The sequence below is a fragment of the Loxodonta africana genome, chromosome 3 (assembly GCF_030014295.1).
Source record: "Loxodonta africana isolate mLoxAfr1 chromosome 3, mLoxAfr1.hap2, whole genome shotgun sequence".
Lineage (NCBI taxonomy): Eukaryota > Metazoa > Chordata > Mammalia > Proboscidea > Elephantidae > Loxodonta > Loxodonta africana.
This window is the reverse complement of record NC_087344.1, coordinates 46,092,345-46,113,956: the sequence shown is the minus strand read 5'-3', so window position 1 is coordinate 46,113,956 and position 21,612 is coordinate 46,092,345. Positions and strand designations below refer to the sequence as shown.

Genomic DNA, 21,612 nt, shown 5'->3' with positions numbered 1-21,612 from the left:
AATGCCAGCCTTGCCGGTGTGAGATGGAATCTCATCGTAGTTTTAATTTGCATTTCTCTAATGACTAATGATCGTGAGCATTTTCTCATGTATCTGTTGGCTGCCTGAATATCTTCTTTAGTGAAATGTGTGTTCATATCCTTGGCCCACTTTTTGATTGGGTTGTTTGTCTTTTTGTGGTTGAGTTTTGACAGAATCATGTAGATTTTAGAGATCAGGCGCTGGTCTGAGATGTCATAGCTGAAAATTCTTTCCCAGTCTGTAGGTGGTCTTTTTACTCTTTTGGTGAAGTCTTTAGATGAGCATAGGTGTTTGATTTTTAGGACCTCCCAGTTATCGGGTTTCTCTTCATCATTTTTGGTAATGTTTTGTATTCTGTTTATGCCTTGTATTAGGGCTCCTAGGGTTGTCCCAATTTTTTCTTCCATGATCTTTATCGTTTTAGTCTTTATGTTTAGGTCTTTGATCCACTTGGAGTTAGTTTTTGTGCATGGTGTAAGGTATGGGTCCTGTTTCATTTTTTTGCAAATGAATATCCAGTTATGCCAGCACCATTTGTTAAAAAGGCTTTCTTTTCCCCAATTAATTGACACTGGTCCTTTGTCAAATATCAGCTGCTCATACGTGGATGGATCTATGTCTGGGTTCTCAATTCTGTTCCATTGGTCTATGTGCCTGTTGTTGTACCAGTACCAGGCTGTTTTGACTACTGTGGCTGTATAATAGGTTCTGAAATCAGGTAAAGCGAGGCCTCCCACTTTCTTCTTCTTTTTCAGTAGTGCTTTGCTTATCCGGGGCTTCTTTCCCTTCCATATGAAATTGGTGATTTGTTTCTCTATCCCCTTAAAATATGACATTGGAATTTGGATCAGAAGTGCGTTAAATATATAGATCGCTTTTGGTAGAATAGACATTTTTACTATGTTAAGTCTTCCTATCCATGAGCAAGGCATGTTTTTCCACTTAAGTATGTCCTTTTGAATTTCTTGTAGTAGAGCTTTGTAGTTTTCTTTGTATAGGTCTTTTACGTCCTTGGTAAGATTTATTCCTAAGTATCTTATCTTCTTGGGGGCTACTGTGAATGGTATTGATTTGGTTATTTCCTCTTCGGTGTTCTTTTTGTTGATGTAGAGGAATCCAAGTCATTTTTGTATGTTTATTTTATAACCTGAGACTCTGCCAAACTCTTCTGTTAGTTTAACCAATTCTTTTTGGTATGATGACTCTGTGCATTCCTTCCATCTTCTTTTGATGTTTCCTGCGTCGTTTAATATTGTCCCCATGGAATTCTTCACTATTGCAACTGGAGGCTTGAATTTTTTCTTCAGTTCTTTCAGCTTGAGAAATGCCAAGTGCGTTCTTCCCTTTTGATTTTCTATCTCCAGCTCTTTGCACATGTCATTGTAATAGTTTACTTTGTCTTCTTGAGCCACCCTTTGAAATCTTCAGTTCTTTTATTTTATCATTTCTTCCTTTTGCTTTAGGTGCTCGGTGTTCAAGAGCGAGTTGCAGAGTGTCTTGTGACATCCATTTTTGTCTTTTCTTTCTTTCTTGTCTTTTTAATGACCTCTTGCTTTCTTCCATTTATGATGTCCTTGATGTCATTCCACAACTCGTCTTGTCTTTGGTCATTAGTGTTCAATGCGTCAGATGTATTCTTGAGATGGTCTCTAAATTCGGATGGAGTATACTCAAGATCATACTTTGGCTCTTGTGTACTTGTTCTAATTTTCTTCAGTTTCCTCCTGAACTTGCATATGAGCAATTGATGGTCTGATTCGAAGTCGGCCCCTGGCCTTGTTCTGACTGATAGGATTGAGCTTTTCCATCGTCTCTTTCCACAGATGAAGTCAGTTTGATTCCTGTGTGTTCCATCTGGCAAGGTCCATGTGTATAATCGCTGTTTATGTTGGTAAAAAAAAGATATTTGCAATGAAAGAGTCTCTGGTCTTGCAAAATTCTATCATGTGATCTCCAGCATTGTTTCTGTCACCAACGCCATATTTTCCAACTACCGATCCTTCTTTCTTTCCAACTTACGCATTCCAATCACCAGTAATTATCAATGCAAACTGATTGCATGTTCGATCAATTTCAGACTGCAGAAGCTGGTAAAAATCTTCACTTTCTTCATCTTTGGCCTTAGTGGTTGGTGCATAAATTTGAATATTAGTCATATTATCTGGTCTTCCTTGTAGGCGTATGGATATTATCCCATCACTGACAGGGTTGTACTTCAGGATAGATCTTGAAATGTTCTTTTTGACAATGAATGCAACACCTTTCCTTTTCAAGTTGTCATTACTGGCATTGTAGACCATGTGATTGTCCAATTCACAATGGCCAATACTAGTCTATTTCAGCTCGCTAACGCCTAGGGTATCAATCTTTATGTATTCCATTGCATTTTGGATGATTTCCAGTTTTCCTAGATTCATACTGTGTACACTCCACATTAATTATGGATGTTTACAGATGTTTTTTCTCATTTTGAGTTGTGTCACATCAGCAAATGAAGGTTTCAAAGGCTTGACTCCATCCACGTCTTAAGGCTGACTCTACTTTCAGGAGGCAGCTCTTCCCCGGTCATCTTTTGAATGCCTTCCAACTTGGGGGGGCTCATCTTCCGGCACTGTATCAGACAGTGTTCCGCTGTTATTCGTAAGGTTTTACTGGCTAATTCTTTTCAGAAGTAGACCGCTGGGTCCTTCTTCCTAGTCTGTCTTAGTCTGGAAGCTCAGCTAAAACCTGTCCACCGTGGGTGACCCTGCTGGTATCTGAATACTGGTGGCATAGCTTCCAGCATCACAGCAACACACAAGTCCTCACAGTACCAGAAACTGACAGACACTTGGGGGGTTGTTTTCTTATGTTAATAAAAGAAGTGAAAATAAAGAGGTAGATAATTTTTCTTGAACTTCGGTTTTCCTTACCACAATTTTCTGTGCTATAAAGTGCCATAAGATATGAAAATGAGACAGTGGGATGAGGGAAATGTTATTTGGTACATTTTTAGACCTAAAAAATATATTACTTTTGTAACTATAGGCAACAAATCTTATTCTGCTTAACATGGGACTAGAAAACTGAGATCCAGGATTCTCTCATACAGCTTGCAAAGTCACAGGTATTAATTATCAGTGGATCCCGACTCGCAGCAACCCTATAGGACAGAGTGGAACTGCCCCATTGGGTTTCCAAGGAGTGGCTGGTGGATTCGAACTGCTGACTTCTTGGTTAGCAGCTGTAACCCTTAACCACTGTACCACCAGGGCTCCTTAAGTATATTAGGACAGTTAAAAAACAAACATGAGTTTTGTTTAACTGTTAACGCGAGAGAATTGAAGAAGCAGTTTTAGATTTGCCATGTTAAAACAATGACATAAGCATAGCCTGTGTTATTTACATAGTATTATATATAGGAGCCCTGGTGGTGCAGTGGTTAAGAGCTTAGGCTTCTAACCAAAAGGCCAGCAGTTTGAATCCACCAGCCACTCCTTGGAAACCCTATGGGGCATTTCTACCCTAGTATATTATTTACGCAGCATCTTATATAATTTTTAGAATTTAAAGACACCTTTGAGTTTCAAAAGCTAAAGAAACTCCTTCAGTTAAGGAAACTGAAAGATAAGGAAAGTGATTCTCAAAGAGATTTAGTGAGTTGCCCAAGGCCAGACAATTCGCATTTTATTTTTGACAGTTGTTATACGGGTGCAAGGTTTATTGATGTGATCAAAAATATTGGGAATATGGAACTTTGTGCATTGCTAGCAAGAGTGTAAACTAATGCTACTTCTGTGGAAAAGGGTTTGGCAGTTCCTCAAAAAGTTAAACATAGAATTAACGTTGTTGCTGTTAGGTGCTGTCAAGTAAGCTGTGACTCATAGCAGCCCCATGTACAACAGAATGGAGCACTGCCTAGTACTGTGCCAGCCTCTCAACTGTTGGAGTGTTTGAGCCCATTGTTGAAGCCACTGTGTCAGTCTGTCTTGTTGTGGGTCCTTCTCTTTTTCGCCGACACTCTGCTTTACCAACCATGACGTCCTTCTCTAGGGACTGGCCTCTCTGATAACATGTACAAAGTATGTGAGATGATATCACGCCATCCTCACTTCTGAGGAGCGTTCTTGCTATGCTTCTTCCAAGACAGATTTGTTTGTTCTTCTGGCAGTCCATGATGTATTCAGTGTTGCTCATCAACACCGTAAGTCAAAGACACCAATTCTTCTTTGGTCTTTCTTGTTCATTACCCAGCTTTTGCATGCATATGAGGCAGCTGAAGATACATGGCTGGGTCAGGTGCACCTTAGTTCTCAAAGTGACATCTTTGCTTTTAAACACTTGAAAGAGGTCTTTTGCAGCAGATTTGCCTGATGCAATGCCTCTTTTGATTTCTTGACTCCTCCTTTCATGGACGTTGATTGTGGATCCAAGTAAAATGAAATCCTTTACAACTTAAGTATTTTCTCCATTTATTATGCTGCTGCTTATCAGCCCAGTTATGAGGATTTTTGTTTTATGTTGAGGAACTCTGGTGGCACAGTAGTTAAGAGCTTAGCTGCTAACCAGAAGGTCGGCAGCTTGAATCCACCAGCCGCTCCTTGGAAACACTGTGGGGCAGTTCTACTCTGTCTTATGGGGTCTCAAGGAGTCAGAATCGACTCAACAGCAATGGTTTTTTTTTTTTTTATCTGTACTGAAGGCTGTAGTCTTTGATCTTCATCAGTAAATGCTTGAAGTCCTCTTCGCTCTCAGCAGGCAAGATTGTGTCATCTGCGTGTCACAGGTTGTTGTAAATGAGCCTTCCTCCAGTCCTTATGCCACATTCTTCTTCATATAATCCAGCTTCTTAGATTAACTGCTCAGCGTACAGATTGAATAAGTATGATGAAAGGAAGAATTACTGTGTGACCCACCAAATCCACTCCTAGGAATGAATATACCCTAAAAACTTGAAAGCAGGGACTCAGACACTTGTACACCAATGTCCATCGCATTATTATTCACAGTAGCCAGAGGTGCACGCAGCCCGAATAGTCCTCAACAGATGAATGGATAAACAAAATGTGAATGTGTACAGTGGAATGGTAATCACCCATAAAGAGAAGTGAAGTTCTGATGCGTGCCGCAACGTGGATGAACCTTGAAAACATTATGCTAAGCAAAATAAGCCAGACACAAAAAGACAAATACTGTATTATACCACTTATATGAAATATCTAGAATAGTCAAATGCATGTTGTTAGGTGCCATCAAGTTGGTTCTGACTGATAGCAACCTTGCCTACAACAGGACAAAACACTGCCTGGTCCTGCACTGTCCTCACAATTGTTATGTTTGAGCCTATTGTTGCAGCCACTGCGTCAATCCCTCTCTTTGAGGGTCTTCCTATTTTTTGCTGACCCTCTACTTTACCAAGCATGTTGTCCTTCATCAGGGACTGGTCCCTGCTGATAACACGTCCAAAGTATGTGACACAAAGTCTTGCTGTGCTGGCTTCCAAGGAGCACTCTGGTTGTATTTTCTTTCAAGACAAACTTGTTCTTTCTTCTGGCAGTCCATGGTATATTCGGTATTCTTCTCCAACAGCATAATTCAGAGGCATCAATTCTTCTTAAGTCTTGCTTATTCATTGTCCAGCTTTCGCATGCATATGATGTGATTGAAAATGCCATGGCTTGAGCCAGGCACACCTTTGAGTCCTCAAAGTGACATCTTTGCTTTTTAACACTTTTAAGGGGTCTTTTTCAGCAGATTTGCCTGATGCAGTATGTTGTTTAATTTCTTGACTGCTGCTTCCGTGAGCGTTGATTGTGGATCCAAGTGAAATGAAATTCTTAACAACTTCATTCTTTTCTCTGTTTGTCATGGTGTTGCTTATTGGTCCAGTTGTGGAGATTTTTGTTTTCTTTATGTTGAGGTGCAATCCATACTGAAGGCTGTGGTCTTTGATCTTCATCAGTAAGTGCTTCAAGTCCACTTTGCTCTCAGCAAGCAAGGTTGTGTCATCTACATAACGCAGGTTGTTAGTGAGTCTTCCTCCACTCATGATGCTATGTTCTTCTTCATATACTCCAGTTTCTCAGATTATTTGCTCAGCATACAGACTGAATAAATACGGTGAAAGGATACAGCCCTGATCCATGCCTTTCCTGACTTTAAACCACACCGTATCCCCTTGTTCTGTTTGAATGACTGCCTCTTGGTCTCTGTGCAGGTTACACTAAGCACAGTTAAGAATCCCATTCTTGACAATGTGCTCCACAATCTGTTAGGATCCACACAGTGGAATGCCTTTGCATAGTCAATAAACATAGGTAAACATCTTTTTGGTATTTTCTGCTTTCAGCCAAGATCCATCTGACATCAGCAATGATATTCATCAGGCAAACGCATAGAAAAACAAAGTTGTTGAGTGGTTACCAGGGGTGGGTGGAAGAGGGAGAATGGGGAGTTATTGCTTAATGGATACAGAGTTTCCATTTGGAGTGATGTCAAAGTTTTAGAAATAAACAGTGGTGATGGTTGTATCAAAAAAAATACATAGACAGATATTAGTGGTTGTGGTTGTACCACAAAAAACATATATGTATATCTCAGTCTGAGCCAGGCCATTTGCATTTTATCCCAGATGGTAAACACGTAAATAGATGTACACAAACTAACCTTGGTATTGCTTTCCTTAGCATGAGTCAGGTAATGCAGTACCATGGGTGTCGCAGCAACATTAAGGATCGAAGTAAAGTGACTGAGTTGGAGGACAAGTTTGATTTACTAGTTGATACCAATGATGTTATTTTGGAAAGAGTGGTGAGTATTTCATCTTACGCTTAAAATAACAAACCAGTGAAGAGGTTTTATGTTAATAACATATGAAGAGAAACCCAAGCACCTTAGAAAATAAGGAAATATGTTTAGCATTTTTTACTGGTAATAATATTCCCTTCCTTTGATAGTTGGCTTCTTTTTTTCCTAGAAATAAGTACACAATTGTCTTCAAAATATTATTTTCTTCTGAACAACACAGTAAATAAAAATTTAAAAATAGATGTATTACTGCCTTGTGGAAGCCTATTTTTAAAATGCTTTATTACAAATCTACCCCAGATTTGCATAACCTATTTGGCTTGCAAGAAGAGACCTCAGTATCAGCCCAACTTAAATTTAATCCATTTTCACTGTTATTCAAAATCCTCTCAACATCCCAACTCTGAGGACTGGAAGGCAGTGTGGCTCATTCAGTCCAGCTTACTATCTAATCCTACAGCAGAACAGTATTTGCAGAAGTAAACAGAGATCATCCAGAACAAAACCAACCCTCAGCCGTGTGATGATCCTGGAGATATTTAAGTCCCGTTCTCCTGTCCCATGAAGTCCCTTCCATAGTCTCCATGTGCACAGATCTTTTAGTGATTTTTCATATTTTGTGATTTCACGTTCTGTCAAACTACCGATGGTCACCTGGGTACGTTCTGTTGTTCCACGCCCACTTTAAGAGCACAAAGTAGATCAGGAGCACCATCATCCTCACTCTAAATACTCTTATTTCTATTTCCTGTAGGCAATCTAGAGTCTTTTTAAAATTTTTTTAGTGCCCATGCCAGACTTAAATCATTTGAATTTTCAGCCACATTCATAGTTGTAAAAAGAGTAAATCGAGGTTTGGAATGACTGGTTACTGCCCTGCTTTTTGAGCAAATAAGTTTTAATTACTTGGGACTACTCCCTAATTCCCATTTTTCGTTGATACACTCTTATATGTATATATTCTTTTATGGGTAATTCTTAGAATATACTTCTTAAAATTTTTAGGTTATTAACACTAGTAATGAAAGGAGGATACTTTCATCTTTGGAAGGAAGATACTAATACCTTTTCTTCTCTTAGGGTATTTTACTGGATGAAGCATCAGGTGTGAATAAGAATCAACAACCTGTCCTTCCTGCAGGGCTGCAGGTCCCCAAAACAATTGTGTCCAGCTGGAACCGGAAGGTGAGGGCTTCTTGTCAGGTTCTCTAGAAGTCCTAATGTCAGCTTTATATTAGGGCTTTTGCCCATTCTAATGTTCATTTTTGTCCTAATTTATTGAACATAGGACCGGCTACTGCTCTCTAACTTGTTCTCACAACCTAATAACACCCTGTCCTCCACTTTGCCCCTCCCAGCCTCACATGCACACACACATACAAGCTTAAATGAATTGTTCTTTGAATGTCCTTATCTTCCTGGAAAAGTGATCACATGAGTTGGGATTTACTATTCTAATTTATCGAGTTACTGTGTTATAAAATATCTGTATTCTTTAATCATAGGCAGGAGAATACAGCAAGAAAACAAAATCTGAAACTTTCCGGCTGCTTCATGCAAAAAACATCATCCGACCTCAGCTCAAGTTTCGAGAAAAGATTGACAATTCAAACACACCGTTTCTTCCTAAAATCTTCATCAAGCCAAATGCTCAGAAACCCCTTCCTCAGGGTAAGTAATGTGAACTCTGCCTAGGTTTGAGTCTTCCTTTCGTCTGATACAAAAACAAGGAAAGGGGAAAAGCCTTCTCTCCTGCCTTTGTTCAAGGGGAACCAGTTAACCCTCCATAACTAGAAAAAATGGAAATGTGTTTATGTCTTTGTGATGGTGTTTTTGCCACTGCATGGGTATCCAGCACTCTCTAAAGAACGGCGGGAGCGCCCACACGATCGTCCTGAGGACTTGGATGTCCCACCTGCCCTGGCAGATTTCATTCATCAGCAGAGAACACAGCAGGTTGAGCAAGACATGTAAGTGTTTATCTGTGTCTGGTCTTTCTACTGTGACTACTCGTCTTTATGCCACATTTCCACTTCCATTTCACTTTTATAAAATATGTAAATGAAAATGAAGAATCTGAGGAATGGGTGATGTTATCCTAACAGGAGTCTTACCAACAATAAAACCTCCTGTTTGTGTTGACAGAGGGCCACACAAGCATCACCTCATGTAACAACCACTGCAGTCCTGAGAGTTAGCAGTTACTCTCATCCCATTTTATAGATGTAAAAACAGGAGTAGAGTTGCTAAATTCTCATACTTCTAGACCTTTAAACCCAAGTTTTCTTAAAATTGTTTTTCCTCTGTACTATTTTGCCTTTCTTGTTAGGTGGGAACTCAAACAGTAAGGTAAGGCTGTGTAATGAATTCAATAAGGAGAAGGCAATTTTCACTGGCAGAATAAGCATCTTGAACAAATTTTGCTTAAGATAAATAAATGGACTTTGTCTTCAGTATAATGAAAAACCACCACTCGTTCGTCATTGTCATACTGTGGTAGCTTGCTTGTTGTTGTGATGCTGGAAACTAAGCCACCGGTATTTCAAATATCAGCAGTGTCACCATGATAGACAGGTTTCACTGGAGCTTCCAGACTAAGACAGACTAGGAAGAAGGACCTGGCAATCTCCTTCTAAAAAAACTGGCTAGTGAAAACCTTATGAATAGCAGCAGAACACTGTCTGGTACAGTGCCGGAAGATGAGCCCCTCAGGTTGGAAGGCACTCAAAATATGACCGGGGAAGAGCTGCCGCCTCAAAGCAGAATCAACCTTAATGACCTTGAAGGAATAAAACTTTGGAAACCTTTATTTGCTGATGTGGCACGACTCAAAATGAGAAGAAACAGCTGTAAACTTCCATTAATAATGAGAACCTGGAATGTACAAAGTATGAACCTAGGAAAACTGAAGGTCGTAAAAATGAAATGGAACACGTAAACGTCAATATTCTAGGCATTAGTGAGCTGAAATGGACCGGTACTGACCATTTTGAATCAGACACTCATATGGTCTACTATGCCAAGAATGACAACTGGAAGGGGAATGGTGTCACATTCATTGTCAAAAAGAACATTTCAAGATCGATCCTGAAGTCTTACGCTGTCAGTGATAGGGTAATATCCATATGCCTACAAGGAAGACCAGTTAATATGACTGTTGTTCAGATTTACTCACCAACCACTAAGGCCAAAGATGAATAAATTGAAGTTATTTACTATCTTCTGTAGTCTGAAATTGATCAAACATGCAATCAAGATGCATTGATACTTAATGGTGATTGAAATGCAAAAGTTGGAAACAAAGAAGGAACAGTGGCTGAAAAATATGGCCTTGGTTATAAAAATTACACCAGAGATTGCATGATAGAATTTTGCAAGACCAAAGTCTTCTTCATTGCAAATACCTTTTTTCACCAACATAAACAGTGACTATACATGTGGACCTTACTGGGTGGAGTGCACAGGAATCAAATCAACTACATCTGTGTAAAGAGATGATGGAGAAGCTCAATATAATCAGTCAGAACAAGGCCGGGGCCAACTGTGGAACAGATCATCAGTTGCTCATATGCAAGTTCAAGTTGAAGCTGAAGAAAATTAGAACAAGTCCACAAGAGCCAAAGTACAACCTTGAGAATATCCCACCTGAATTTAGAGACCATGTCAAGAATACATTTGACATGTTGAACACTAATGACCAAAGGCCAGACAGTTGTGGAATGACACCAAGGACATCATACATGAAGAAAGCAGGAGGTCATTAAGAAGAAAGAAAAGACCAAAATGAATGTGTGAAGCTTGGTGTTTAACATGGAATAGCTAAAGTGGAAGGAAGAAATGATGAAGTAAGAGTTGAGCATATTTCAAAGGGCAGCTTGAGAACATAACAAAGTATGATAATGAAATTGTACAAAGACCTGGAGTTGGAAAACCAAAAGGGAAGAACACACTCAGCATTTCTCAAGCTGAAAGAACTGAAGAAAAAGTCAAGCCTCAAGTTGCAATATTGAAGGATTCTATGGGGAAATTATTGAATGATGCAGAAAGAGTCAAAAGAAGATGGAAGGAATACACACAATCATTGTACCAGAAAGAATTGGTCGACACTCACCCATTTCAGGAGGTAGCATATGATCAAGAACTAATGATACTGAAGGACGAAGTCTAAGCTGCACCGAAGGCATTGGTGAAAAAGAAAAAGGCTCCAGGAATTGACAGAATACCAACTGAGATGTTTGAACAAACAAATGCAGCGCTGAAGTGCTCACTCATCTATGCCAAGAAATTTGGGAGACAGCTGCCTGGCCAACCAACTAAAAGAGATCCATATTTGTGCGCATTGCAAAGAAGGTGATCCAGTAGAATGAGGAAATTATCGAATAATATTAATATCACACACAAGTAAAATTTTGCTGCAGATAATTCAAAAGCTGCTGCAGTAATACATCAACAGGGAACTGCCAGAAGTTGAAGTCAGATTCAGAAAACGACTTGGAATGAGGAATATATCATTACTGATGTCAGAATGATCTTGGCTGAAAGGAGGGAATACCAGAAAGATGTTTACCTATGTTTTATTAACTATGCTAAATGGCATTTGACTGTGTGGATCTTAACAAATTATGAATAACATTCCAAAGAATAGGAATTCCAGAACACCTAACTGTGCTCATAAGGAAACTGTACATAGATCAAGAGGCAGTCATTCGAACAAAACAAGGGGTCACTGAGTGAGTGGCTCAAAATCAGAAAAGATGTGCGTCAGGGTTGTATCCTTTCACTGTACTTATTCAGTCTGTATGCTGAGCAAGTAAACCAAGAAGCTGAACTATAAGAAGAAGAATGTGACATCAGGTTTGGAGGAAGACTCATTAACAACATTCAATATGCAGATGACACAACCTTGCTTGCTGCAAGTGAAAAGGACTTGAGGCACTTACTGATGAAGATCGAAGACCACAGCCTTCAATATGGATTACCCCTCATCATAAAAACAAAAATCCTCACAGCTGGACCAATAAGCAGCATCGTGATAAATGGGGAAAAGATTGAAGTTGTCAAAGATTTCATTTTGCTTGGATCCACAATTAATACCCATGGAAGCAGCAGTCAAGAAATCAAACCACACGTTGCATTGGGCATATCTGCTGCAAAAGACCTCCTTAAAGTGTTAAAAAGCATAGATGTTGTTTTAAGGACTAAGGTGCACCTTACCCAAGCCGTGGCATTTTCATTTGCCTTGATGCACATGAAAACTGAACAGTGAATAAGGAAGACCAAAGAAGAATTGATGCCTTCGAATGATGGTGTTGGTGAAGAATATTGAATATACCATGGACTGTCAGAAGAACGAACAAATCTGTCTTGGAAGAAGTACAATCAGACTGCTCCTTAGAAGCAAGAATGGGAAGACTTTGGAGATGTTATCAGGAGAGACCAGTCCCTGGAGAAAGACATCATGCTTGGTAAAGTAGAGGGTCAGCAAAAAAGAGGAAGACCGTCAACAAGATGGATTGACACGGTGGCTGCAACGATGGGCTCAAGCCTGGCAGCAATTGTGACGATGGCACAGAACTAAGCAGTGTTTCGTTCTCTGGTACATGGGGTCACTATAAGTCAAAACCGATTCGCTGGCGCCTGACAACAACAACAACATGATGAAAGAAAGGGTGGTAAAAACTTCGTGTTGGTCTTTTTCTTACCAGTATAGCCAGAATGTGTCTGAGCATTTATTGCTTCAGCACCAGCTGTGAGCTGTGTGGCCACAAGCTGAGTGCTAGAGAAATAAAGGTAATAGAAGGTGGCCCTTGCCCTCGCGGAACTCACAAACTTAGAATTTTCGTGGAAGTAAGTGATAGAGGAACAGAAGAAAAATAACATTTGGTACTTGAACAACTAAAATATTTGCACCATCCTCTTGTACTTCATCTATTTGTTATTTCAAATCATTAGAAATAGTATGTTTCTTATTTTCATATCATCCGCATCACCTTCCATACAGTGTTTTCCAAATAAGTGTTCAAATCTTTTTAAGTAAATAGATTTTTGAAATAAGCAAATAGAGTTTTAATTTTCATGCACTAAGTTTGAGCAGGTTTCACCTGATTTATTTGATGCACTTGAATTATTGAAATAACGATTCCATGTTGAAAAGAAAATAATTTCACAATGGTCTTTTTTCTTATTTGTTTTTACAAATTGCATCAGAGTCATTGGTTTTCCCAGAATGATGGGATTAATCAAAAAGATTTCCTTTGTTTTATTTGTTCAGGTTTGCACACCCTTATCAACATGAACTAGATCACTTCACTCCACCAGATTCAGTCCTTCAAAAGCCACAGCCCCAGGTAAGCACCCAACCTTAGTTTAAAGGGTGGTGTCTGAGTAGCCCAGGAAGAATCAAATAAGTAGATTAGCTGATGTGACTTTGACATTCCTTAAATTTAAGTAGAAGCTTGCTACCTCGGTCATTTCTCCAACTCATAATTTACTTTTTACTTTATGACAGATGACCTCACGTTCTTCTCTTTTCCTAACTATAATTTCTTGACCCAGTTATATAGACCTGTAGAAGAAACACCCTGCCATTTCATATCCTCCCTGGATGAACTCGTGGAGCTCAATGAAAAGCTTTTGAATTGTAAAGAATTTGCTGTCGACTTGGAGGTAACTTGTAACGGCCTTGAGTAAAATGTTTACATATTCTGCGAATTCACCTACTTTTTTCTAGAAGTATAGAATTAATATTAATTTCCATCTATTTTTGTAAGAATTAATCATGCAACTTTACTTGGTAGCTGACTTTTCCAAAGTGGTGAAGGAAAACCTAGTATTATTTTTTTTCCTCTCCTCCCCTCTTTCTGTGTGTTAGCACCACTCTTACAGGAGCTTCCTAGGACTCACCTGCCTGATGCAAATCTCCACTCGAACGGAAGACTTCATCGTTGACACCCTGGAGCTCCGAAGTGACATGTACATTCTCAACGAGAGCCTCACAGACCCTGCCATTGTTAAGGTCAGCCAGCCATTCCCAGCTCTTGCCTGTGAGTGCAAGATCGAAGTGCTTTTCAGTTTGCTGCTTCATTGTTTCAACAAAGACCCAATAAAGTTGAGAGAAATAATTGTCCTCTTCCACACTAGGGTACCACATGCTAAGCTGCTTTTGTGTCTAAAGTTCTATTAAAACAGCTCAGGCCTTCACTCTTGAGGTTTACCCTTCAGCCAAAGATTAGACAGGCCCATAAAACAAACAGTAGTACACATAGCTCAACTATGTATATGAGACTAAATGGGCACACCAAGCCAGGGTCAAGGACGAGAAAGTAGGAGAGGACAGGAAAGCTGGATGAGTAGAAATGGGAAACCCAAGGTTGAGAAGGGCAGAGTGTTGACATGTCATGGAGTTGGCAACCAGTGTCACAATACAATATGTGTATTAATAGTTTAATGAGAAACTAATTTGCTCTGTAAACCTTCATCTAAAGCACAATCTGAAAAAAGAAAAAACAGACTTGACTCATTACTATCTAGGAAAATGTTAAATCACTTTAATGACTGCTGCAGCGAGCCCAAGCCCTCAGGATTATTTGAGCTTAGTGACTATACTTGAAGCTAGTAGAGCTGCTTTCTTAGTATCATTGATTGCTAGCAGTTTCAGACCTTAAGGGTATGTAATGAGGAATATAGAAGACTATGGCCCAGTTTAAAGGAAGCGTTTAAAACTGAACACATCTTAATCTTTATACTGGCTTATAATTCCAGTGTTCTAATAACCTAGAAGCAGAGTTCATTTTGGAGCGTGACTTAACTTATAGCAGTGAACTGCCTGACTTTGGTTTTGTTTTCAGGTCTTCCATGGCGCTGATTCAGACATAGAATGGCTTCAGAAAGACTTTGGGCTGTATGTAGTAAACATGTTCGATACCCATCAGGCAGCCCGCCTTCTTAACCTGGGCAGGCACTCGCTCGACCATCTGCTGAAACACTACTGTGGCGTGGAATCAAACAAGCAGTATCAGCTGGCAGATTGGAGAATACGGTCAGTTTGCTCTCGAGCGCTCGGGGGCAATGTGGATGGCAGAGGAAAGCATGGTTGTTCCTTAGCCTCTCTCGTCTTCTGAGACCTGTGCTCAGGCCGTAACACCATCCGAATCTTGAGTTGAATGGGGTCAAGCTTTACTCCAGCTCTTTTCAGCAGCATAGGGCAACAGAAAGTTTTAGGATGATATGCAGGGTTTATTTTGGGCTGATTGAGTTACACTCGGCTTCGAAGTGTGGTTGGAAGAGATGCGCCATGCTAAGATCTGCCCATGCCAGTCTCTGGTCTGCACTCACATATATCCCTAGCAGAGGTTGTCTGTATGTGTGAGATGATCTCCCATAGGTATAGAGAATTTAAAATAAGCACTTCATTCAGCCTTATAGTAAGTATTTACTGCAACATAAGGTTGTAGCAGAGCCCAGGCACACTTTCTCGAAGACTTGCTCATTTTCAAATGGCTAACTACCTCCCTGAGGTTGCAGCTGTCTTGTGAAAACTCCACTGAGTTTTTCTCCAATTCGTTATGCTAGAATTTCTAAAGAGAATCTAATAAAGTCTGAATATAAGGTGAAAATTGATGAATCCTACAGCCTCCACCTATTATTGAGCCCTTACCGTATGCCAGGCCCTGAGCTAAGGGCTTTAGGGATGTAGTTTTGTGTAATCCTTACAACAGCTTAAGAAATACCTTATTCCCTTTTCACAGATAAGGAGAGTGAGCTCAGAGAGGTTAAGTCACTTGTCCAAGGACAGACTTTGGAGCTAGGATTCAAACTCCGGGCCACAGTGCTCTTATTTTGAATCACATCATTACCCTGCTCCCTATTCTACCCAGCCATTAAAACAATGGTCTGTCATGTTAAAACACAGGAAATGCTGCCCTGACTATAGTATTGGCTGTGAAAGAATTCTTTATGTCAGAGTCCGAGAAAGACTTGGCAGCCACAGGGTGGACAGATTGCCGCCTTTAGGGAAAGTCATTGAAACCATTTCCTCTCCTGCATTTCTAGACCTCTGCCTGACGAAATGCTCCACTATGCCCGGGATGACACGCATTACCTCCTTTACATTTATGACAAGATGAGGCTGGAGCTGTGGGAGCGAGGCAACGAGCAGCCGGTGCAGTTGCAAGTGGTGTGGCAGCGGAGCAGGGATATCTGCCTCAAGGTAAAACATCTCCAGAGTTGGACAAACCCCAGCACTCTCTCGAGCTCTTTGTGTCTGCTTATGCCAAGAGGCAAACCTTCTGAAGAGCCCAGGGCACAATTGTGATTCCCGTTGATCTCAAATATTCTCTAACATTTTGCAGAAATTCATCAAGCCAATTTTCACAGATGAGTCCTACCTTGAACTATATAGGAAGCAAAAGAAGCACCTCAACACACAGCAACTGACGGCCTTTCAGCTGCTGTTTTCCTGGAGGGATAAAACAGCCCGCAGGGAAGATGAAAGTTATGGGTAAGGGATTAGAGTCGTTTAATATTTGCTTCTAGACTGAGTAGATCTGGTAACAAGGAAAAACGGACTTTTTAATTTCTGTGCCATAAAAGTTTGTTATGTGTAGCATTTAATGGAACTTGCTGGCTGAATTTAACGTGATCCCATTGTGTGCTTTGTTCCAGATATGTACTGCCAAACCATATGATGCTAAAGATAGCTGAAGAACTGCCTAAGTGAGTCTGAGAGCTGATTAATACATTCTGACTTTCTCATAGATCTCTTGTCCTTCAAAATCAAGCTTTTCTTATTGCTATTACTGAAGGCTGTTTACTCAGAGAACATTAGTGCTCTGAAGAAGTAAGCAAGTCCAAGGAATCCAAGCCTAAGAGTTTCTGCCCTCGGGCTGCCATTTAACAATGAAATCTAATGTACTGGAACTGTTTCAGTGGTCCCGCTTTTTACTGAGCTCAGTGTAAGTCTCTGAGCCCACAGCATCCGCTCAATGGAAGAGAGTGTCTCAGATTTTCTCATCTGTCCTTTCTTCCAAATTAAGGCTTCTTGTGATTTTAAATGTTTTATGATGTCAGTCGAAGTATAAACAAAGAATCAAAATTTATAGTCTGTTGTTAATCCCATTGCAGAATTGAGAATTAACAAAACCGTGGTGTTAGTCCAGCTTTTCCTGTTCGCAGGAGCCAGGCACTAAGAGAAGTCTTGCGTAGCAAATGCACATGTGGAGGAGGTTGGCCAGGCTCCTAGGCTTACGTACTGTGCATACCTGACGTGAATATGTCTCCTTAGTCTTCAGCTCAGCTGTGACACTCTGGCCGCAGCACGGTTCTTATCTGGATTGTATTTCTTCCTTGTCTTCAGGGAACCTCAGGGCATCATAGCTTGCTGTAACCCAGTTCCACCTCTTGTTCGTCAGCAGATCAATGAAATGCATCTTTTAATCCAGCAGGCTCGAGAGATGCCTCTGCTCAAGGTAAGAAGCTTTTCTACTAAAAGGCCCCAACCCAGCAGGCCTGTTGTTTTTGTTAGCATCTTACTCCATTGTATTCTTTTATATACATGAGCTGGTCTCCATTCTAAAACAACCCTGAGGAAATGACGAGTTTATAACAGTGGGTGTGTCTTCTTGGATTCAGCTTCTTTTTCTTTATGATAGTCAGGAGCTAAAGCGCTTCCTTCTTATTTTATGACCTTATCTTTGATGATCGAACAAACAAGTAATGTCTAGTGCCTGGGCCAGTTAGCTGTTCTGAGGCAGTTAACCTGGTGGGATAAATGGAGTGGGGATCACAGCACAGGGAGGTCATTTTGGAAGCCTGGCGATGGTCCACATGTGAAGTGACAGCGCTGCATTGAGTATGGTGGTCACAGAAATGGAAAGGAAAGAACAGGTAGAAAAAACATCATCACAAAAAATGGTGGAACTTAATAACATGGTGGAGATGGCTGCCATTTATTTTTAAGCAGTGGTTAGTACTTTAGAGGTATTATCTAAGAGGCAATTGGATATGGGAGGATGGAGGCGGAGTCAAAGACACCCCACCCCAAATTTAAAGACTAGGTGACTGGGCACATACAGGAACCGTGGATACTAGTTGAAACCAGTAGCCATCGAGTTAGCTCTCACTCATGATGACCCCATGTGTGTCGAAGTAGAATTGTGCTCCATGGGGTTTTCAGTGGCCAGTTTTTTGGAAGTGGCTCAGTAGATCAGTGGGACTTTCTTCAGAGGCCCTTCTGGGTGGGCTTGGACCACCAGCCTTTCATATAGCAGTGGAGCATGTTCACCATTTGCACCACTCAGGCACTTCATATGTGTATGCACAGGTCCAAGCACACTGACATGCATCTGTACTTCTGTACGTTTATGTAGGAAATGCAACATGTTAAAATAAGCTTGCGTGTTCTTATTTTTGTTTTGTTAGAACGATTTTAAGGGTATTGACCCAGTAGTAGTGTCAGTATACAGTAAGTGATGTTTGGAAGGTTATTGATACAGGGAGACCTAAAGTCAGCCCTCTTGAGGTGAAAAGGAAACCCTGGTGGCGTAGTGGTTAAGTACTACAGCTGCTAACCAAAAGGTCAGCAGCTCGAATCCGCCAGGTGCTCCTTGGAAACTCTATGGGACAGTTCTACTCTGTGCTGTAGGGTCGCTGTGAGTCAGAATCGACTGTGACAGCAACGGGTTTGGTTTGGATTTGAGGTGAAAAAGAGGAGAATCTGAGGATAAACACATTTGTAATTTTTGTCGTAAGATTTCTTAGGTCCACACTTGCTTGAAGTAAAGCAAGGAACCCTGGTTACTGAGAAGAATCTTTTTCAAGCTCGGCAGAATCTCCTTATATTATGCTTACTCATGATAAAGGGCTTTATTCTTTCGTTCAGCATATAATTATTGAGCACCTGTATGTGCCAGGCATTATGCAGATTGAAGGGAAGAAAGAAAATCTCTGGGCTCTTGAGAAACACTAGTGAAGGGTCACTGTCTAGTGCTGGGGCATGTGTATGTGTGTATGTCGTCGTGTCAAGGCAACTTTCCTCAGATTCTCTTTGTTCTTCCTCTTCAGTCTGAAGTTGCAGCCGGAGTGAAGAAGAGCGGACCACTGCCCAATCCTGAGGTAGAGCGTTGTGTTTGCTGCTGCTTCTTGTGGGAAAGCTATCTGTCAAAGCCAATGCAAAGTAAACCTCTCTGATGGAAACCAGTGCCTAACACTGCAGGGGAAACTACTGACGTACCTGCCAGTTTTTCATGCCAGCCTGTTGCTTTCGTTTTTGATGCAGAGATTGGAGAATGTTCTTTTTGGACCTCATGACTGCTCCCATGCTCCACCAGATGGCTATCCTATCACCCCAATCAACGGTAACATAGAGGGCCCTCTGGAATATCTGGAAGAGCCTGGGAAAACTGCCTTGTATGAAATCCAGCCGGCTTTGACCTCAGTGACTTCTCTACCTATAGGACCTGTGCCAGTTCAGAAACAGGCAAGCCTCTTCCCTGACCAAAAAGAAGAGGAGGAGGCCTCACTGGATACCAAGTGCCTGATTGCTACTGCTGTCATCACATTATTTAACGTGAGTAATATGGAAACTTCTTTGAGGTGATGTAGGTTCACAGGGATTTATTGGGTTTATCAAGCAGGCTATCTGCCTGGAGTGTTGCATATACCTCTAAGACTAATGCCAAAAGTAAAACCCAGCAGTGGTGGGAAAGGGCATGAGACAGCTTAGTGAGGTGGTGTCAACTACTCTGGAGGAGGTAGTCTGTGTATGAAGAAATCCCCAAGGAAAGGCTGACATCTTAATAGGTACTAATGCATAGCAGGGAGGAGGGCATGCACCCAATCAACTTAGAAGCAGGACTTTTCACATACAGTGCAGCCAAGGGGCAGCTCATCCCAGAATGGACGGAGGGAGTATGTCTGATGAACTATAGGGTGTGGGCTGCACTTACCTTCCTGGCTGGTGCCATGACCGTTTATTTTGCCTTGAATGAAGAAGAGAAAACACTGAAGAGCATTCCTCTATGTCTTGGCTCAGTAGAGAAAATGAAGAGCGGGTACAGGCACTAGTAAGTGAGGAGAAACTTGTTTTCCATCCCCGAAAGGAGGCTGAGGCATGGTAATTAGTGACTCAGGCCAGCCTGGAGGCCCAGTGCAGCTAAACTGAATCTGGAATATACATTGGGTTGTGACAAGGCCTTCCAGTTTGTCCTACCTATTGAATGACTTCTCGTTTCTGCCAGTGATTTGAACCATGGGATCCTTGCAAAAGGAAGCCTGAGGTGCATTTTTTGGTCAGGACTGATGAATACTGAAATGCCAACAATAAAAGGAAAATGCACAGATAAAACTCTGAATATTGCAGAGAACAGATAGAAAGGAAAAATCACAGAAAGAGAAGCAAGAATACTCTCTTCTTAGATAAAAACAGCTTTTTGGTTTTTTATTGTTGTGCTTTAGGTGAAAGTTTACAGCCCAAGTTAGTTTCGCATACAAAAATTTATACACACATTGTTATGTGACCCTAGTTGCTATCCCTGTAATGTGACAGCATACTCTCCCTTTCCACCCTGGGTTTCCCGTGTCCAGTCAACTAGCTTCCGTCCCATTCTGTCTTCTCATCTCGCCTCCGGACAGGAGCTGCCCATTTAGTCACATGTATCTACTTGAGCTAAGAAGCTCATTTTTCACGAGTATCATTTTATGTCTTATAGTCCAGTCTAATCTTTGTCTGAAGAGTTGGCTTCAGGAATGGTTTTAGTTCTGGGTTAACGGATAATGTGGGGGCCATGTCTTCTGGGGTTCCTCTAGTCTCAATCAGACCATTAAGTCTGGTCTTTTTACTAGAATTTGAGTTCTGCACCCCACTTTTCTCCTGCTCTGTCAGGGACCCTCTGTTATGTTCCCTGTCAGGGTTGTCATTGATGGTAGCTGGGCACCGTCTACTTCTTTTGGTTTCAAGCTGATGGAGTCTCTGGGTTTATCTGGCCCTTTTTGTCTCTTGGGCTAATATTTTCTTTGTGTCTTTGGTGTTCTTCATTCTTCTTTGCTCCAGGTGGGTTGGGACAAATTGATGCATCTTAGATGGCCACTTGCTAGCTTTTAAGACCTCAGACGCCACTCACCACAGTGGGATGCAGAACATTTTCTTAATAAACTTTGTTATACCAGTTAACCTAGAAGTCCCCTGAAACCATGGTCCCCGGACTCCCGCCCCTTCTACTCTGTCTCTTGACTTGTTTGGTTGTGTTCAGGAAACTTCTTAGCTTTTGGTTTAGTCCAGTTGTGCAGACTTCCCCTGTATTGTGTGTTGTCCTTCTTTTCACCTAAGATAATTCTTGTTCACGATCTGGTTAATGGAAACTATGGTGGCACAGTGGTTAAGTGCTACGGCTGCTAACCAAGAGGTCAGCAGTTTAAATCCACCAGTTGCTCCTTAGAAACTGTGGGGCAGTTCTGCTGTGTCCTATAGGGTCACTGTGAGTCGGAATCACTTCCAGGCAATGGGTTTTAATTTAGTTAATGAATTCCCCTCTCCCTGCCTCCCCACCCTCATAATCATCAAAGAATGATTTCTTTTGTGTTTAAACCTTCTCTTCAGTTCATATAATAGTGGTCTCATACAATATTGGAAACCCTGGTGGTGTAGTGGTTAAGTGCTATGGCTGCTAACCAAAGGGTCAGCAGTTCAAATCCACCAAGCACTCCTTGGAAACTCTGAGGCAGTTCTACTCTGTCCTATAGGGTTGCTATGAGTCAGAATCGACTCGACGGCACTGGGTTTGGTTTTCTGGGTTCATACAATATTTGTCC

The 21,612-nt window shown here is 41.1% G+C and overlaps 1 protein-coding gene across 1 annotated transcript in view; it reads left to right on the top strand.

Moving 5' to 3' along the window:
• EXOSC10 (exosome component 10) overlaps nucleotides 1-21,612 on the top strand; it is a 48,045-nt gene that overhangs the window by 8,123 nt on the left and 18,310 nt on the right. The window contains exons 3-17 of the mRNA XM_003413470.4: nucleotides 6,687-6,810; nucleotides 7,888-7,992; nucleotides 8,313-8,478; nucleotides 8,663-8,777; nucleotides 13,079-13,154; nucleotides 13,363-13,473; nucleotides 13,679-13,822; nucleotides 14,655-14,845; nucleotides 15,859-16,015; nucleotides 16,158-16,306; nucleotides 16,471-16,521; nucleotides 17,162-17,273; nucleotides 18,868-18,918; nucleotides 19,082-19,160; nucleotides 19,260-19,372. Coding sequence (XP_003413518.1) covers nucleotides 6,687-6,810; nucleotides 7,888-7,992; nucleotides 8,313-8,478; nucleotides 8,663-8,777; nucleotides 13,079-13,154; nucleotides 13,363-13,473; nucleotides 13,679-13,822; nucleotides 14,655-14,845; nucleotides 15,859-16,015; nucleotides 16,158-16,306; nucleotides 16,471-16,521; nucleotides 17,162-17,273; nucleotides 18,868-18,918; nucleotides 19,082-19,160; nucleotides 19,260-19,372 — 1,744 coding nt within the window. The remainder of the gene's footprint in view (nucleotides 1-6,686; nucleotides 6,811-7,887; nucleotides 7,993-8,312; nucleotides 8,479-8,662; nucleotides 8,778-13,078; nucleotides 13,155-13,362; nucleotides 13,474-13,678; nucleotides 13,823-14,654; nucleotides 14,846-15,858; nucleotides 16,016-16,157; nucleotides 16,307-16,470; nucleotides 16,522-17,161; nucleotides 17,274-18,867; nucleotides 18,919-19,081; nucleotides 19,161-19,259; nucleotides 19,373-21,612) is intronic.